Source organism: Chelonia mydas, chromosome 17, assembly GCF_015237465.2.
Source record: "Chelonia mydas isolate rCheMyd1 chromosome 17, rCheMyd1.pri.v2, whole genome shotgun sequence".
Classification (NCBI taxonomy): Eukaryota; Metazoa; Chordata; order Testudines; family Cheloniidae; genus Chelonia; species Chelonia mydas.
In genome coordinates, this window is record NC_051257.2 from 99,710 (window position 1) to 117,340 (window position 17,631).

Genomic DNA, 17,631 nt, shown 5'->3' on the forward strand with positions numbered 1-17,631 from the left:
TTTCTGCTTGTTTCCCAGGCTTCTTACATTCATGTACAGGCACCTAAGATAACTAGCCAATTGCCCTGCTTTCTCAGTATGGATCTGGAGGCCTCCCCTGTTGTACTCTCCTCCTTGTGTTTCCTCCCAGTATCCCACTTACCCCAGGGCTCCATTCCCCGGTGAACCTAGTTTAAAGCTCTCCTCACTAAGTTAGCAAGCCTGCCTGTGGAGATGCTCTTCCCTTTCTTTATTGGGAAAATCCCATCTCTTCCTAGCAATCCTTCCTGGAACAACATCCCATGGTCAAAGAATCCAAAGCCCTTTCTACCTGTGCAACCACAACCTCCACAATTAGATGGTCCCTACCTGGGCCTTTTCCTTCAACAGGGAGGATGGACAAGAACACAACTTGCACCTCAAACTCCTTTATCCTTCTTCCCAGAGTCACGTAGTCTGCAGTGACCCGCTTAAGGTCATTCTTGGCAGTATCATTGGTGCCCACATGGAGAAGTAGGAAGGGGTAGAGGTCAGAGGGCTTGATCGGTCTTGGCAGACACTCAGTCACATCCTGAATTCTAGCTCTAGGCGAGCAGCACACTTCTTGAGTTTCCTGGTCTGGATGGCAGATTGATGACTGTGTTTTCCCCCCCCTTAGGTGGGAGACCCCGACCACCACCACCCATCCCCTCTTCTTGGGAGGGGTGGTCATGGAACCCCCATCCCTAGGACAATGCTTCCCATGCCTTTCGGTCGATGGGGTCTCCTTCTGATCCCTTCCCTCAGATGACTCTTCGAAATCATTCTCCACCATAGTACCTGTGCAGAGAGCCTTAAAACGGTTTCTTACCTCTATCTGCACTGGGGCATGCATTCTCCTCTTTCTTCTTCTGAAGGTCACATGTTGCCTAATTTCTTCTCTGTTCTGCACTGCCCTCTCTGATTCTTCAGCATGCTGTGCCTGCAGTACCAAATGCTGACTTCTATCCAGAAAGTCTTAATTTTCTCTGATGCAAGGACCTAGGGGTTACAGTGGACGAGAGGCTGGATATGAGTTGACAGTGTGCCCTTGTTGCCAAGAAGGCTAACGGCATTTTGGGCTGTATAAGTAGGAGCATTGCCAGCAGATCAAGGGACGTGATCATTCCCCTCTATTCAGCATTGGTGAGGCCTCATCTGGAATACTGTGTCCAGTTTTGGGTCCCACACTACAAGAAGGATATGGGAAAAATTGGAAAGAGTCCAGTGGAGGGCAACAAAAATGGTTAGGGGGCTGGAGCACATGACTTATGAGGGGAGGCTGAGGGAACTGGGATTATTTAGTCTGCAGAAGAGAAGAATGAGGGTAGCTCATTGATAGCTGCTTTCAACTACCTGAAAGGGGGTTCCAAAGAGGATGGATCTAGACCAGTGCTTCTCAAGCTATCTGATGTGGGGAACCGACAGTTTTTTTTCCCCAATGTGCACACAGACAGGCAGCCGATGGTGCTCATGGATCGGCACCAGTCCGCAGACCACCACTTTGAGTAGCACTGATCTAGACTGTTCTCAGTGGTACCAGATTACAGAACAAGGAGTAATGGTCTCAAGGAGTGTGGTGAACCACTGGAAAGGATTACCTAGGGAGGTGGTAGAATCTACTTCCTTAGAGGTTTTTAAGGTCAGGCTTGACAAAGCCCTGGCTGGGATTTAGTTGGCGTTGGCCCTACTTTGAGCAGGGGGTTGGACCAGAAGACCTCCTGAGGTCCCTTCCAACCCTGATATGCTATGATTCTATGATTCAATGCAGGGTTGGTACTTAAGTCTCTCTAGTCCTTTAACCTTATCTTCCAATATGGAGACCAGCTTGCACTTCATACAGAAGAAATTGCTTCTATCCTCTGGGAGAGACACAAATATGGCACATCCTGTGCAGGTCACTACAGCTGATCGCTCATTATCCATATTGTCTTCCTTCTAAAAGCCTCTTCAGATGTTGTTGTATTTACTGCTCACAGAAGCCTGCACTTCCCTTTATTTTTGGTAGGTGTAAGTCCTCTTGTGCCTTAGCCTTTCTGATTTTGTCCCTTCATGCTTGCCAATACTCTATAGTATTCATCTTTAGCAATTTGTCCATGTTTCCACTTTTTGTAAGATTCCTTTGAGTTTCAGGGTACTACAGAGCTCTCGGTGGAGCCATATTGGGTCCTTAGTACAGTTCTTCCTGTCTTTGCTATTGTATCTTTTTACTGTCTTTGAGAAACTGCCAGCTCTCCTGAACTCTTATTTTCCTTAGTTTTTTCTTCCCATAGGACCTTGCGTACAAGTTCTGAGTTAACATCTCCTCTTCGAGTGCTTGCTCATGTCGATTCCATTCTAGGTGTGCGTACCCACGTGTACAGTTGTCGGAGACATTTGCCTTAGCGGTATCTGTAGGGTCCACTGTGGCACCCTCTGGAGTGCTGTGCTCATGTGGCAGTATATCAGGCACCCATGGCCCTACGCCCTCTCAGTTCCTTCTTACCGCCTGTGATGGTTGGAGTGCCTGGTCTTGCTTAGCCAGAGCATTAGTGGTTCTTCACTGTTCTGATTGTTCTACTTGTTGTTTAGTCAGTGATTAGTTAGCTGTTAAGTGTTTTAGTAGTAGTTATTCCTGGAGTGGGGTATGCCCCGCTCCCCAGGCTTTAAACCATGTTCTTAGTGCCTATCAGTGACCCTCACAAGAGTTGTCTGAAGTTCCTGGGGGAGTCCCATCGAAAAGATCTGCAAAATCTTGTCCGCTGCAGATCTGCAAAAACTTGTCCACTGACTCAGAAAGAACAGGACATTTGGCTAAGGGCCCTCCTCATGGAGGCTGCTCTGTGCCCTGCATTGGAGCCCTCGTGCTCAGACTCCATACACAGTACTTTGGCGTCGGCATGCAGTGCGTCGCCGGCACCAGGATCCACCCAGCACGATTCCCCCCTCGTCAGTGCCGAAGTCTGGTCTGCAGGCACCACGCAAGGAAACTTCGGGCAAAGGACCTGAGCTAGGCCTTGTACCTGCAATGAAGGCTCTCGGGGGTACCACTGTGGTCAAACCCTCTAGCCCAGCCAGGGACGCAACTCCCGGGAGCCATAGGAAATTCCAGCCCATTGCAGGACTGTCTGTGCCTGAGGTGGGGACTGGCAGCCAAAGAACAATTAGGCTCACTGGCACCGCAGACCCCTGGCCACATGGTGGATCCTGGCAAGATACCAGCTCAGATGACCAAGCTGGTGATGGGACCACCCCTAAAAACAGTGGAACATCCCCGGACTGCAGGTGTCATTCCCCTTCACCACAGCCAAGGACCCCAGTACTGCAGCACCAGTTTTAAGTGATGCCACCAGTCATCTCATCCACCTGCCCAGCCGGGTCCTTCCAGTGACCAAGGCAGCCAAAAGCAGTCATTTTGAGGGTGCACCCAAGGACGACACCCTATTACTGCTCCTGAGCAGTTCCCTGTCATCCTCAACCGCCTTCACCCTCTCCAGTCGGCCTGGTCCCATATCACCTTGGACCGCTGGGTGCTTAACACAGTCTCGTTGGGCTATACTCTGCATTTTCTAGCCGACCAACCCTTCCCTTCCCTGTCCCTCTTCAGGGACCCTTCTCATGAGCAACTCCTCGTTCAAGAGGTCAAAAACCTCCTGAACCTAGGGGTAGTGGAAGAGGTTCTGCAAGACCTGGAAGGAAGAGGATTTTACACCCCCCTACTTCCCCATTTTAAAGGCAAAAGGGGACCTCAGACCTATCCTCGATCTGTATCATCTCAACAAGTCTCTCAAAAAGTTGAAGTTTTTGTATGGTCTCCCTGGATCCGGGAGACTGGTACATCGCCCTCGATTTTAAAGGATGCATACTTCCATATTCCTGGGGCACTGGCTTTTCCTCTATTTCACATTGGGCCGGCGCTATTTCCAGTTCACGGCAATGCCCTTTGGTCTCTCATCAGCCCTGAGAGTGTTCACCAAGTGTATAGTGTCAGTGGCCACTTACCTGTGATGTCAGGGGGTCCAAATCTACCTATACCTCAACAACTGGTGGTTAAGGGGCCAGTCTTCCGATCAGGTGCAAAGGCATCTCAATCTGGTCTGTTTCACCTGCCGTGACCTGGGCCTAATAAACAACAATAAGTCAACCCTTACCCCAGTGCAATGTATGGAATTCATTAGAGTGGTACTCGACTCCACTCAAGCCAGAGCCTTCCTCCCCAAGACTCTGTTCTGAGCAATAGTGGATCTCATCTCGTCTCTGCATGCCCACCTGCTCACCACCACCCACACATGCCTGAGACTGTTGGGCCACATGACAGCATGCACTTACAGGATCTGGCTGGTGTTGGTCTATGTCCCCAGCCGATACAGTATGGAGAAGGTGATCAGGATTCTGGACAGTGTACTGTTGTCCCTTACCTGATGGGAAGACCCGGTGTTGGTGCTGGAGGGAGTCCCCTTCATGACCTCAGTCTCATCAGTGACTTGTCACCAACACTTCGGACCTGGGTTGGGGAGCCCACCTGGGCGATCTCAGTACTCAAGGCCGTTGGTCCAGTCACGATCGGTCGCTGCACCAATAACATCAGGGAACTTGGGGCAGTTTACGTAGCCTGCCAAGCTTTTCAGACTTGCATACAAGGCAGGGCAGTTCAGTTCCTAACAGACAACACGGCCATGGTCGACAGATGGCAGGGGAGCCAGGTCATCCGCCTTCTGTCAAGAAGTGCTCTGGGATTTCTGTCTGCAGCACGACATCTATCTTGTGGCTGCTTGGACGGACCGCCGAGTGGTCCCTTCACTAGAGCCCTGTGTGAGTAGACAAATGTGTATCCGCATCTGAGCTGTGATCCGCAGATAATTTTTGCAGATATCTGTGAATTTGCAGGATTCTACCCTGGACTGAGCCTCTGAGGCGCAGGAGTCCAGTGTATCCGCATCTGATCTGTGATCCGCAAAATTTGTATCCACATCCGCACTGGTATCTGCAGAAATGATCCATGGATATAAAGCGGATACCTGCGGATTTGCAGGGTTCTACCCTTCACCCTAAGTTGGTCAGTTCTATCTATCTTGTCCAGGCAGAACAGGAAATGCCACATCTTCTCATTCCAGGACAGGGACAGGATCCCTGTCGGGCACCTTCCTGCTCCTGTGGTTGGGCGCTCTGATGTATGCCTTCCCTCTGGTGTCATTGCTACCCGGGGTCCTCATGAAGATCAAGCAGGACAGGATGAAGGTCATCGTCCTAGCGCTTGCATGGCCGCACCAACACTGATTCAGCAGTCTGCAGGATCTCTCGGTGGCGACCCAGTTCCAGATGCCACTCAGGGCGGACCTGTTGTCCCGAAACCATGGCAATTGCCTGCACCCAAACCTGATGGCGCTTTATCTGACAGCTTGGCTGCTGTGAGACTAAATGTGCAAGAACGGCAGTGTTTGTCCGAGGTCCAACAAGTCCTGTTGGACAGTGGAAAGCCCTCCACCAGAGCCACTTACCTGGCCAAATGGAAGTGATTCATTTGCTGGATGGCAAATAAGGGGGTCTGTCCTGAGAGAGCCCCATTGCTGCTCATTCTAGACTACCTCCTGCACCTCAAACTTCAGGGCTTGTCACTTTCATCCACCAGGGTCCATCTAGCGGCCATCTTGGCCTTCCACCCAGTGCTCAAAGGCAGGTTGGTTTTCTCTCAGGATATCACAGCCAGATTCCTTAAGGACCTGGGGGGTTTCTACCCGCACGTCAAGGATCCTGTCCCTCTATGGGACTCAAATCTGGTGCTCTCGTGGCTCGTCTGTCTCTCTCCTCGCCTCCTGCTCTCGCCTTCTCTTCTGGAAAGTCGCATTCCTGGTCGTAGTGGTGTCGGCCTGCCGGGTATCTGAGATTTGGGCACTCACTTCAGAACCACTTACGCAGTCTCCTACAAGGACACGGTACAGCTAAGACCGGTTTTCCTTCCTAAGGTAGTCTCTCAGTTTTATTTGAGCCAAGACATTTACTTGTCATCTTTCTGAAGGCGCGTAAGTCGCAGGAGGAGCACAGGCTACATGCCTTGGATGTCAGGAGCCGTCTACATGGAAAGGACCAAGCCATTCCGTAGGTTGACTGAGTTATTTGTCGCTGTGGCCAACAGGATGAAAGGTCAACCTGTTTCCGCTCAGAGAATTTCCTCCTGGATCACTGTCGACATTCCCTTTTTGCTATGATCTAGCAAAGGTGCCACCCCTGGCGATAGTCACCGTCCACTCTACCAGGGCACAGGCTTCTTTGGCAGCCTTTTTGGCCCAACTGCCTATTCTGGACATTTGTATGGTGGCCACCTGGTAGTCGGTCCATACCTTCACGGCCCACTATGTGCTTACCCAGCCGGCCCAGGACAATGCTGGCTTTGGTAGAGCAGTACTGCAAACCACCAAATGGTGAACTCTGAGCTCACCTCCATAGATACTGCTTATGAGTCACCTAGAATGGAATCGACATGAGCAAGCACTCGAAGAAGAAAAGTTATGAAAGGAAGGTAACTGTTCTCTTTGAGATGTGTTGCTCATGTCCATTCTATTTCCTATCCCTCTGTCGGAGTTGCTGGCAAGAAGGAATTGAGAGGGCATAGGGCCAGTGGTACCTGATATATTGCTGCATGAGCGCGGCACTCTAGAGGGTGCCACAGCCAGCCCTACAGATACTGCTAAAATAAGTCTTCAACTGTGTACGTGGGCGTGCACACCTAGAATGGAATAGACATGAGCAACACATCTCAAAGAATAACAGTTACGAAAGGTAGGTAACCGTAACCGTTCTTTAAGTCCATTGTCCCTGTTCTGCTGCTCTTACCTCCATCCTTTTCTTAGAATTATGAAACTATCATTCCATGATCACTTTCACCCAAATTGTGTTCTACTGTCAGATTTGCAACCAATACTTCCCTTATTTTGCTCATTTGAGCTGCTTCAGCAAAAAAAAAAAAAAGGGGGGGGGGGGTTCTTGTGATATAAGCAGCACAGGGCTCAAAGTAGGCTGGAGTCTGGAAGGATTCCCTAGCTTTTAGAATTATACTTTCCTTCTTGGACTTTGACAAAGCTAGGCTGTATAATCTTCAAATCATTACTCCTGGGGACATTCTGCACCAAAAAATTAAATTCTGCATGCAATATTTTAAAATGCTGCAAATGTTATTTGTCAAAATAACACTGCATAATTACGCCAGTTTCAATTATTCCGGTAATTTATTTCAAAATACCGGTCAGCAATTATGTCTGTAACAATACAGAGACACACACAAATTCCCCCAGGAGTAGAGAGTGAGAGATCCTTATGATAACCAACCCAGTTCCTGTTTCTCTTCCCCTCTTCCCCTAGGTATCAAGAGGGAGAAACAGCCTGTCGTTCGGTCCCAGGCTTGTACAGAGTTCCCTGTAAGTTGCCCTCTCCTTCCCTCAGGGCATGCTGGGAACTGCAGCTGCCAGGAACTCTCCAGCTCCCTCCCCTTCCCCCAGGCAGTCTTTTCTATGTGCAAGCTGGGCTCTGCCAGGTCCAGTGGACCCTAGTGGTGGCTAGCAGCACTCCAGCCCATTTCTGTGTGGGGGAAGGAAATTCTGTGCGCATAACGTTAATTTCTGCAAAATTGTGCAGTGGCGCAGAATTCCCCCAGGAGCGAAATCATATTGCAAGGCCACCCAGCCCTGCAATAGGCCCAATAAATGCATCACAAAATAAAGAGAATAGTCTTTGCTTTGTGGTGATTGTATTTTGATTGTATATAATCACAAAGGAAATACTTTACAGATGTGTTCTAATTCAGGAGAATTGTAGATGGTGTGGTCATAACAGACTGTCTTGTAACTATTGCATTTGAATAATTAGTTTAAATATGATAACTTTTGGCAGCTTGTGCTCTCACTGCTGGTCTTTGCTTTGTTAGTGCTGTCTGTTGCTTTACTCTTGTTTTCTTTTGGGATGTCTCTTAAGATTCACATGCCTCACAGGTTACCTTTTTTGGCTTTGTTTTTCTCTAGCATCTGGTTCTGCCCTTTGGCATATTTTTTTTATCTTGTTCATCTTCAGTTGACTTTTCTTTATAAGGCAAAGCTCCAAGAATCAGTAGAAATTTATGGAATGCTTTGATGGAGGTGTTTATAACCTGAAAGGGTGCCATGAGATGACCAGTAGGATAGCTGGCTTGTGCTATCCCTCATTAGTTATCTGCCAGTGTGTGTGGTTTTTAAAAAAAAAAAAAAAAAAAAGTGAAGTTAGGGGAGTTGTGCCAGTCTTGCAAAAGCAAGCTAAGACCAGTCTAGATCTTGCCAAATATTTCCAGAAAGACAGAATTACAGGTAACGCATCCTTTTTGCAGCCTTTTATGTAATCACATTATAATGACTTTTGCGTATATGATGTGGGTACGGCTACCTGCTACCATCTCTTTCCTCATGTACCTGTTGTGACAGGGTCGGGCCAGATGGCTACAGGAGAATGATAGAAGGCAGATATATTAGCCTCAGGTTAAGCAGGTCCCTTTTCCCTGGGAAAGGTAATGGGCAGTTCCAGAACAATCAGGAACTTGCTGGAACCAATTAAGGCAGACAGGCTAATTAGGACACCTGGAGCCAATTAAGAAGCTGCTAGAATCAATTAAGACAGGCTAATCAGAGCACCTGGTTTAAAAAGGACCTCACTTAAGTCAGTGAGGGGTACGCAAGGAGCTGAGAGTGAAAGGGCGTGCTGCTGGAGGACTGAGGAGTACAAACGCTATCTGACATCAGGAGGAAGGTCCTGTAGTGAGGACACAGAAGGTGTTGGGAGGAGGCCATGGGGAAGTAGCTCAGGGAGTTGTAGCTGTCACACAGGTGTTACACGAAACCCTCTAGACAGCTGTGATCCACAGGGCCACGGGCTGGAACCCAGAGTAGAGGGCAGGCCTGGGTTCCTCCCAACTCCCTGTTGGATACAGGAGGAGTTGACCTGGACTGTGTCCCACCAGAGGGGAAGGTCCCTGGCCTGTCCCCCGACCCACTAGGTGGACCAGCAGAGACTGTGGGGATTGTTCTCCTTCCTTTTCCCCATGCTGTCCAGTGATGAGGTTAATTGAGCGAACGGCAGGTTTGAGCCACTAGCAAAAGTGGCCAAATTGAGGGCTGCCGTGAATCTCTGAGGCAAGCAAATCCGCCAATGAGCGCAGGACCCACCAAGGCAGAGGAGGAACTTTGTCACACTGTGAAAAGTTGAATTCTGCTGATTCTCTCAAAGTACTCTGTAGATTTGAACATCTTAGTGTTGGTGGTAGGCATCTTGACTCTAGAATTTACTTTCTGCCTTGGTCCAGTATTGTTAGAGTTCAGCTTTCTAACTGCCTATTTACTGTTCGTTATGTCAGGGATTCTCAACCCTTTTCTTTCTGAGGGCCCGCAACATCCTGTTAAAAACTCCACGTCACCCTTGTGCCACAACAACTACTTTTCTGCATATAAAAGCAAAGACCAGCTTTAGGGGGCAGCAAGCAGGACGACTGCCCAGAGCCCCATGCCACAGGGGGCCCCATGAAGCTAAATTGCTTAGGCTTCAGCTTCAGCCCCGAGTGGAGGGGCTTGGGCCTCTGAGCTTCAACCCCAAGTGGCGGGGCTTCAGCTTTCTGCCCTGGGCCCCAGTAAGTCTAATGCCAATCCTGCTTTGCGGACCCTCTGAAACCTACTTGCGGCCCCCCCAGGGGGCCCTGGACTCCTGGTTGAGAACTACTGCATTGTGAGATGAGTCTCCCTGAATCTAGTTAATATTTATAATTTTTAAAATATGTACCTGTGCCCAGAGAAGACCAGCCCTGAGGTAGTTTTAAAAACTGAAAAATAAGATACAGTATATCTTAGAAATGTCTTTGCTGTAGTTCGCAAAAAGAAAAGGAGTACTAGTGGCACCTTAGAGACTAACCAACTGGTTGGTTTCTAAGGTGCCACTAGTACTCCTTTTCTTTTTGCGAATACAGACTAACACGGCTGCTGCTTTGCTGTAGTTAGGAACTTCTGCATCTTCTTTCTCCTCTTTTTTGATTTTGACTGTTTGGTGAAGCTATGGTCTTTTAATACTGTCCAAAAGAAGTTGGACTCTTGTACACAAACGCTAGTTCCTATCTAAGCTGGATTATTCTTCCTGTTTTCAGCATTTGGGATTGAATATTTGTTATTTCCCTTTATACTGTTAAATCTTCTTTGCTAATCTTTGCTTTTTCCCCCCCTTCTCCTTCTCTCTCCCCCACCCCCCCAGGTTGAGACCGAGCTGAAGTTAATCTGTTGCGACATTCTGGATGTACTGGACAAACACCTCATTCCAGCAGCTAACACGGGCGAGTCCAAGGTTTTCTATTATAAAATGTAGGTGACTTGTGGGCTTTGGGCAAGTGCCATCCTTATAGTTCGCATAAAATATTGAAGTGAATTCAGTACTGGTGCCAGATTAACAGCCATGGAGATTAAAATTTTACAGCCATGGAATAGGTACTGCTGTATTGTGGAAATGTAGTCCTCTCCACACTGTCCTACCACTTCGCTTACTTCAAGAAATAAGATGATGGTTTGGTCATTGTGTCCAGTCAGTCCTTGTGTTGAACACCAACAAGAGGTTCAGTGACTGATTGTGATGGTACATTTTCTCATGGATGCCTGCCAACTAGATAAACTATATTAAGACCACCAAACAGCACTCAAATGAAAACAAATTTTAATTACTATACACTTGTAATTGGTCTTGAATAAGTGATATATAATGAAAGGCTATATTTACCCCCATTAGCAACGCACTGAACCATTCAGTGCTTTGTGTAAACTGTGTATAATACATAAAAACTAGGTTATTTAAAACCTAAATATTTAAATCAAGGAATGCAAACATTCAGATTGCATGTCGAACCTAAGTTCAGCCCCTTGTCCATACCCATCATGATAGTTGCTAATTATGATATACTTTTTTCTTAAATACTATATAATACCATGCAATTCTTTGTTACCTTTAAATATAGATATGTTGAATTGTGTGGTATTTCTTCTATTATAGTTAAGTAATTTAATTGTTGTAAACTTTCACTTAGTTTTTATATGAATTTTAATAACTTCTCCAGTGTTCATTCACTATACATTTTCTTTTTACCCATCCACATAGCCTTTCTGAGGTGCACTTCTGGGGTGGAGGCAGCGTGCTGCAAGCTTAGGTGGATTGCAAAAATTAGCAAAGTTCATTACTGCATTTATTTGTGTTTATACTTCTAGTTTTCATATATCTTCATGGACTGTCTGGAATACTCAGTAGTATATGATGTTACATATATATCTGAGGTAATCTGAACTGAATGAGATGGACCTAGATAAGAGTGTCATCAGCATATTGTGAAGGAACTTTAAGCCTGATCTCTTTACTTACCCTCCTAATGGCCTTCTTTATGTTGACTAGTAAGTATGACAAAGTAAAAGCCCTAGGGACAGAAGAGCAATTGCCTTCTACTCCCCTCTGAGCTTGAGGAATGAAACCACCTAAGGGCAGAGCCATCCGCTCCTAATAGAATATGTAGGTAGACCAGAACATTCATGACATCAGAGGTAGCTAATGTCAGCATGGACACCTGGATCTTTATCCAGCACCGAGAAGGAATTGAACACTGAAGTGTAGACTTCTGCTAAAGTGATGGGAGGGTTTTCCCATTGCTGTAGTAAATCCATTCACTGGAGAGGTGGTAGCTAGAGCAACAAAAGAATTTTTCATTGATCTAGTTGCATCTACTGTGGGGGTTAGGTAGACTTAACTACATCACACGGTGTAGATCAGGCCTCTGTGAGTGATATTGACCAGTGGGTGAGTCTCCATTTCATGTTCTCAGGCATTTCCTGGTACTTGTAAAAAGGTCCAGGATGGCTTCTCTAATGGTGGAATTCTTTCTGGACTGGAAAATTTTCTCAGTAACTTGGGAACTTCAGTGAAACACATTCAGTCATAGATACTCCGCAAGTAACTGGGTAGCAGTTTTTTATAGGAGTACTATGGTTTTAGTAACTTCAAAAAGACACAGGCTTCCTTATTCACACTGTCTTCCATGGCTGATTGTCTTATGTTCTTAAAAATCACATACCCTGTGTTTTCTAGACATATATCTATAGTAAATGCCTATGCTGTACCAATTTATTGATGTACAATTATCAACATTAACTGTTTTTTTTCAACAGCTAATGTGAAATCAAGGAATCCTGAATCTCTCCTCTTTACTCTTTCAGGAAAGGGGACTACCACAGGTACCTGGCTGAGTTTGCCACAGGAAATGACAGGAAGGAGGCTGCAGAGAATAGCCTGGTGGCTTATAAAGCAGCTAGTGATATTGCAATGACAGAACTTCCGCCAACACATCCCATCCGCTTAGGTCTTGCTCTCAACTTCTCTGTATTCTACTATGAAATTCTTAATTCCCCTGACCGTGCCTGCAGGTAAGTAATGTCTGAGGAGACTGGAAGGTTTCTTAAAAATATAAAATATAAAACCAGCTACAGTGGCAGCACATATAGCTTGCAAATTTGAATATTTGCACCTTTGGAGCAATATGGTGGGTTTCCTTGTTTTCTGCTGTATATAAGTTGAAAAACTTTCTAATAAATTAACCACATAGGCACAGAAGAGAAGCCCTGAAACTTCACCCAGTGTTAGGGCTCTATTGTGTGCATCTTTTAATTCATTCAAGAGTTGGCGAGCATTCAAGGACTCCAGATTAATTCATTTATTCGGGAGTAGATTATTTGGGAGAAACAAAAGTGACAAAGCAGAGAGTGGTTAACTAATTTGTAAAAATATGAACTTAACTTTTCAGGGATGAATACTTCAAGTAGGGCTGTCAAGTGATTAAAAAAATTAATCGCGATTAATCACGCTGTTAAATGGTATTCTATTTAAATATTTTTGGATGTTTTCAACATTTTCAAATATATTGATTTAAATTATAACACAATGCAGAGTGTACAGTGCTCACTTTATATTTTTATTACAAATATTTGCACTGTAAAAAAACAAAAGAAATAGTATTTTTCAGTTCACCTAATACAAGTACTGTAGTGCAATCTCTTTATTGTGAAAGTTGAACTTACAAATGCAGAATTATGTACAAAAAACTGCATTCAAAAATAAAACCATATAAAACTTTAGCGCCTACAAGTCCACTCAATCCTATTTTTTGTTCAGCCAGTCACTCAGACAAACAAGTTTGTTTACATTTGCAGGAGATAATGCTGCCTGCTTCTTGTTCACAATGTCGCCTGAAAGTGAGTACAAGTGTTCGCATGCCACTATTGTAGCCGGCGTTGGAAGATATTTACATGCCAGATGCACTAATGTTTCATGTGTCCCTTGATGCTTCAGCCACCATTCCAGAGGACATCTGTCCATGCTGATGACGGGTTTTGGTCGCTAACAATCCAAAGCAGTGCAGACTGACATGTTCATTTTCATTATCTGAGTCAGATGCCACCAGCAGAAGGTTGAGTCTTTTTGTGTGGTTCCGGTTCTGTAACTTTTTCATCAAAGTGTTGCTCTTTTAAGACTTCTGAAAGCATGATCTGCTCCACACCTCATCTCTCTCAGATTTTTGGAAGGCACTGAGGTGCTGAGTTGTCATCTGAGACTACAGTAACATGAAATATATGGCAGAATGCAGGTAAAATAGAGCCAGAGAAGTACAATCCCCCCCCACCCCCCCAAGGAGTTCAGTCACAAATTTAATTAACGCATTTTTTTAATGAGCCTCATCAGCATGGAAGCATGTCCTCTAGAATGGTGGCTGAAGCATGAAGGGGCATACAAATGTTTAGCATAGCTGGCATGTAAATACCTTGTAATTAGGGATGTAAAATGTTAACCAGTAAGCATTAGTCTACTGGTTAACCTGCCTTAACCATTAACCTCCGGGCCTGCTGGTCCCAGCGTCCCTGCGCCAGCCAGAGGAGCTCCAGCTGCACCGCCTGGCCAGAGGAGTGCTGCCTGGCCAATGCAGCCCCAGTCTGGCCGGTCCTTTAATTTGGTCAATGGTTTAAAGGAAATTTTTTAATCATTTCAGTGGTTAACTTTTTAAACGGTATTTACATCCCTACTTGCAATGGTGGGCTACTAAAGTCCCATGCAAACGCCTTTTCTCACTTTCTGGTGACAATGCAAATAAGAAGTGGGCAGCATTACCCCCCGTAAATGTAAACAAGTTTTAGATTGTTTTTGTTTTTGACTGCAGTTATGTAACACACAATCTACATTTGTAAATTGCACTTTCATGTTTCGGAGTAACAGCCGTGTTAGTCTGTATTCGTAAAAAGAAAAGGAGTACTTCTAAGGTGCCACAAGTACTCCTTTTCTTTTTGCACTTTCATGATAGAGTTGGCACTGCAGTACTTGTATGAGGTGAACTGAAAAATGCTGTTTTATTTTTACAGTGCAAATATTTGTAACAAATAATATAAAGTGAGCAGTGTACACTTCATATTTTGTGTTGTAATTGAAATCAGTATATTTGAAAATATATAGAAAAACATCCAAAAATATTTAATAAATTTCAATTGGTGTTCTATTTAACAGTGCCATTAAAACAATTAATTCCCGATTAAAAAAAAAAAAAAAAAGCTGATTAATTTTTTTGTTAATTGAATGAGTTAACTGCGATTAATCGATAGCCCTAACTTAAGGCAATTAGTTTTTAATTAAAGGCCATTAAATCTATTTTCAAGTTCACTGATAAAGCAGTGGATTTTTATTTTCAGTATACTGCAGGATCTAGTGTATAAGAGGGTAGCCCCAGCTGGAGCACCCTCCTGCGCCAGGCCATGGCACAACCTGTGTGCCTGCCTCCATTCCCCTTTCAGAATCCCTAGTAACTCCTTTCATGCTGTTCTGCTTAAACAGCCCTCCTTGGAACCAGTATATGATAAAAACATTGTACAAATGGTCCAGAACATCCCAACCCATAGTCCATTTGTCACCACAGTGCAAGTAGTCACTAAAATCCCAAGACGCCTTGTCCCTCAGTGTGACTTATATCATACACCAGTGTCTTCAGCCACACCTGGACTCTGTCAGTTCTCCTCTGCCAGGACAGCCACCTCAGCCCTTCTAGCTAGAGTGCAACCCCACTCTTATCAGTGGGAATGCCCACAACCTCTTTGCTGAAAGCTCATCTTTACCTTGGGAGCATCCTTCACTCCCCTGGCCCTCTCATTGTTCCCCTGGATCCAGCTTTCTAGTTTGGAAACGTCAGCTGGTAAGCTTCTCTGCTCCTCCCCTGTCTTCAGCCCTTGCCTTTGGCTCTCTGACTTAGAGCCAGTAAGCACCTCCCTCTGCTGCTGTCTGGCATCCTGCCCTGGATCAGGGATGCTAACCAACAAACCTCTCTTGCTGCTGGCCTGCCTTCAGTCTTCTCCCAGGAACCACAGAGTCTTCTGGCTCTGGCGGCTCACCTGTCCCTTTCCCAGCTGACTCAGTGGGTGCTCTTAAGTGAGCCTTCACTGACTAGGTCTCTACTCCCTAGGTCCCAGGTACCCTCTTTTGAGCTCAATTGGAGTTAGCTGATGAGGCACAGGAGCATTGGCTCTCGCCTTATTAAAGGCCCAGTGTCATCCTGTGACATAGCATTCAAGTGACTTTGAAAGTCAATGGGACATAAGCTCTTAAGTATTTAGGTGCTTTTGAAAATTTTACCCAAAAGCTGTAGGGGCGGTCTCATTAACTGAACTAAAAAATCTTGTTCAATAAACGAGTTAAGCTGGATACCTTTATAGGTGTTTGTTTTATGACATCTTATATATTAATCTGATTAATATTTGTAGGTTGGCAAAAGCAGCTTTTGATGATGCTATTGCAGAACTGGATACACTGAGTGAAGAAAGTTATAAAGACTCTACACTTATCATGCAGTTGTTACGTGATAACCTGACACTATGGACTTCAGATATGCAGGGTGATGGTAAGTAGACTTCTGCTCTAAAATGCTGCTCCACCCTTTATCTCCCAAAAAAATTCAAGTTAAGCTAAAGGGGACCTGCAAGCATGTAGGTGTGGGGTGGATTTGGACTTTTGCACTTTTTTGACTGTTTTTCTTACAACAGACATAGTGAGTTTCTATCTTCCCTTCTTATGTTGGATGACTTCATGGAGATGAAATGAGTGTACATTGGGAGTTTTTCTTAGCCCTTAATTGAAGGGATATGTTGAATCCTTAAGAGAGGTTATCTCCCTATTAAATTAAAATATTTGGTCTCAGCAATAATGCTTTTGCAGACAGAAGTTACTTTTCATTTAATCAGGTTTAATTTCCTTGGTGCTTGTCATCTTTCAAGTTGTCCATAGTCTATAGGCCTGAATTTCTAATAAGTAAGACTAGCAGGAAGACCAATCTTCTTTCCTTTCCCCCTTAGGTTCCCTACTATCACCATTATTCAGGGTTTCTCTACACTGGTTTTTTTTTTTTTTTTTTTTTTTAACACTAAACCCCAAAACACAAGCCTCCTATTTTCCCTCTGCAGATCAGCGTTAATATCTCCATAGTCCTTTTGATTCATAGTGAATGACTTTGTTCATGGAGGAATGAGTAAATGTTACTAGTAGGGCTGTCAAGCAATTTTAAAAAAATTGCAATTAATTGCACTGTTAATGGAATACCATTTATTTAAATATTTTCAGATGTTTTCTGTATTTTCAAATATTGATTTCAATTACAACACAATATGAAGTGTACAGTGCTCACTTTATATTTTTATTACAAATATTTGCACCATAAAATGATAAAAGAAAGTGTGTTTCAGTTCACCTCATACAAGTACTGTAGTGCAATCTTTGTGGTGAAAGTGCAACTTACAAGTGTAGTTTTGTTACATAACAGCACTCAAAAACAAAACAGTGTAAAACTGTTGTAGCTGGCATCGCAAGATATTTACATGCCAGATGCGCTAAAGATTCATATGCCTCTTCATTCTTCAGCCATCGTTCCAGAGGACATGCTTCCATGCTGATGAGGCTCGTTTAAAAAAAATGTTAAAATTTGCAACTGAACTCCTTGGGGGAGAATTGTATGTCTCCTTCTCTGTTTTACCCACATTCTGCCATAGATTTCATATTTATAGTAGTCTCGGATGATGACCCAGCACGTTCGTTTTAAGAACACGTTCACTGCAGATTTGACAAAATGCAAAGAAGGTACCAATATGAGATTTCTAAAGACAGGTACAGCACTCGTCCCGAGATTTAAAAATCTGAAGTGCCTTCCAAATTTGAGACGGATGACGTGTGGAGCATGCTTTCAGAAGTCTTAAGATGTGGAAGCTACAGAACCCAAACTACCAAAAAAGAAAATCAAACTTCTGCTGGTGGTATCTGACTCATGATGATGAAAGTGAACATGCGTCAGTCCGCACTGCTTTGGATTGTTCTTGAGCAAAACCTGTCATCAGCATGGACGCATGTCCTCTGGAATGGTGGTTGAAGCATGAAGGGACATATGAATCTTCAGTGCATCTGGAATGTAAATATCTTGCGATGCCAGCTACAACAGTGCCATGTGAACACCCTGTTCTCACTTTCAGGTGACGTAAACAAGAAGCAGGCAGCATTATCTTCTGCAAATGTAAACAAACTCGTTTGAGCAATTGGCTGAATAAGAAGTAT

The 17,631-nt window shown here is 44.7% G+C and overlaps 1 protein-coding gene across 4 annotated transcripts in view; it reads left to right on the forward strand.

The window, feature by feature from the left end:
* The window catches only part of YWHAE (tyrosine 3-monooxygenase/tryptophan 5-monooxygenase activation protein epsilon), a 57,310-nt gene that overhangs the window by 26,398 nt on the left and 13,281 nt on the right, over window positions 1–17,631 (forward strand). For all 4 annotated transcript variants that reach the window (XM_007057707.3, XM_037880215.2, XM_037880216.2 and 1 more), the window contains 3 exons: window positions 10,228–10,334; window positions 12,222–12,428; window positions 15,798–15,934. In XM_007057707.3, coding sequence (XP_007057769.1) covers window positions 10,228–10,334; window positions 12,222–12,428; window positions 15,798–15,934 — 451 coding nt within the window. The remainder of the gene's footprint in view (window positions 1–10,227; window positions 10,335–12,221; window positions 12,429–15,797; window positions 15,935–17,631) is intronic.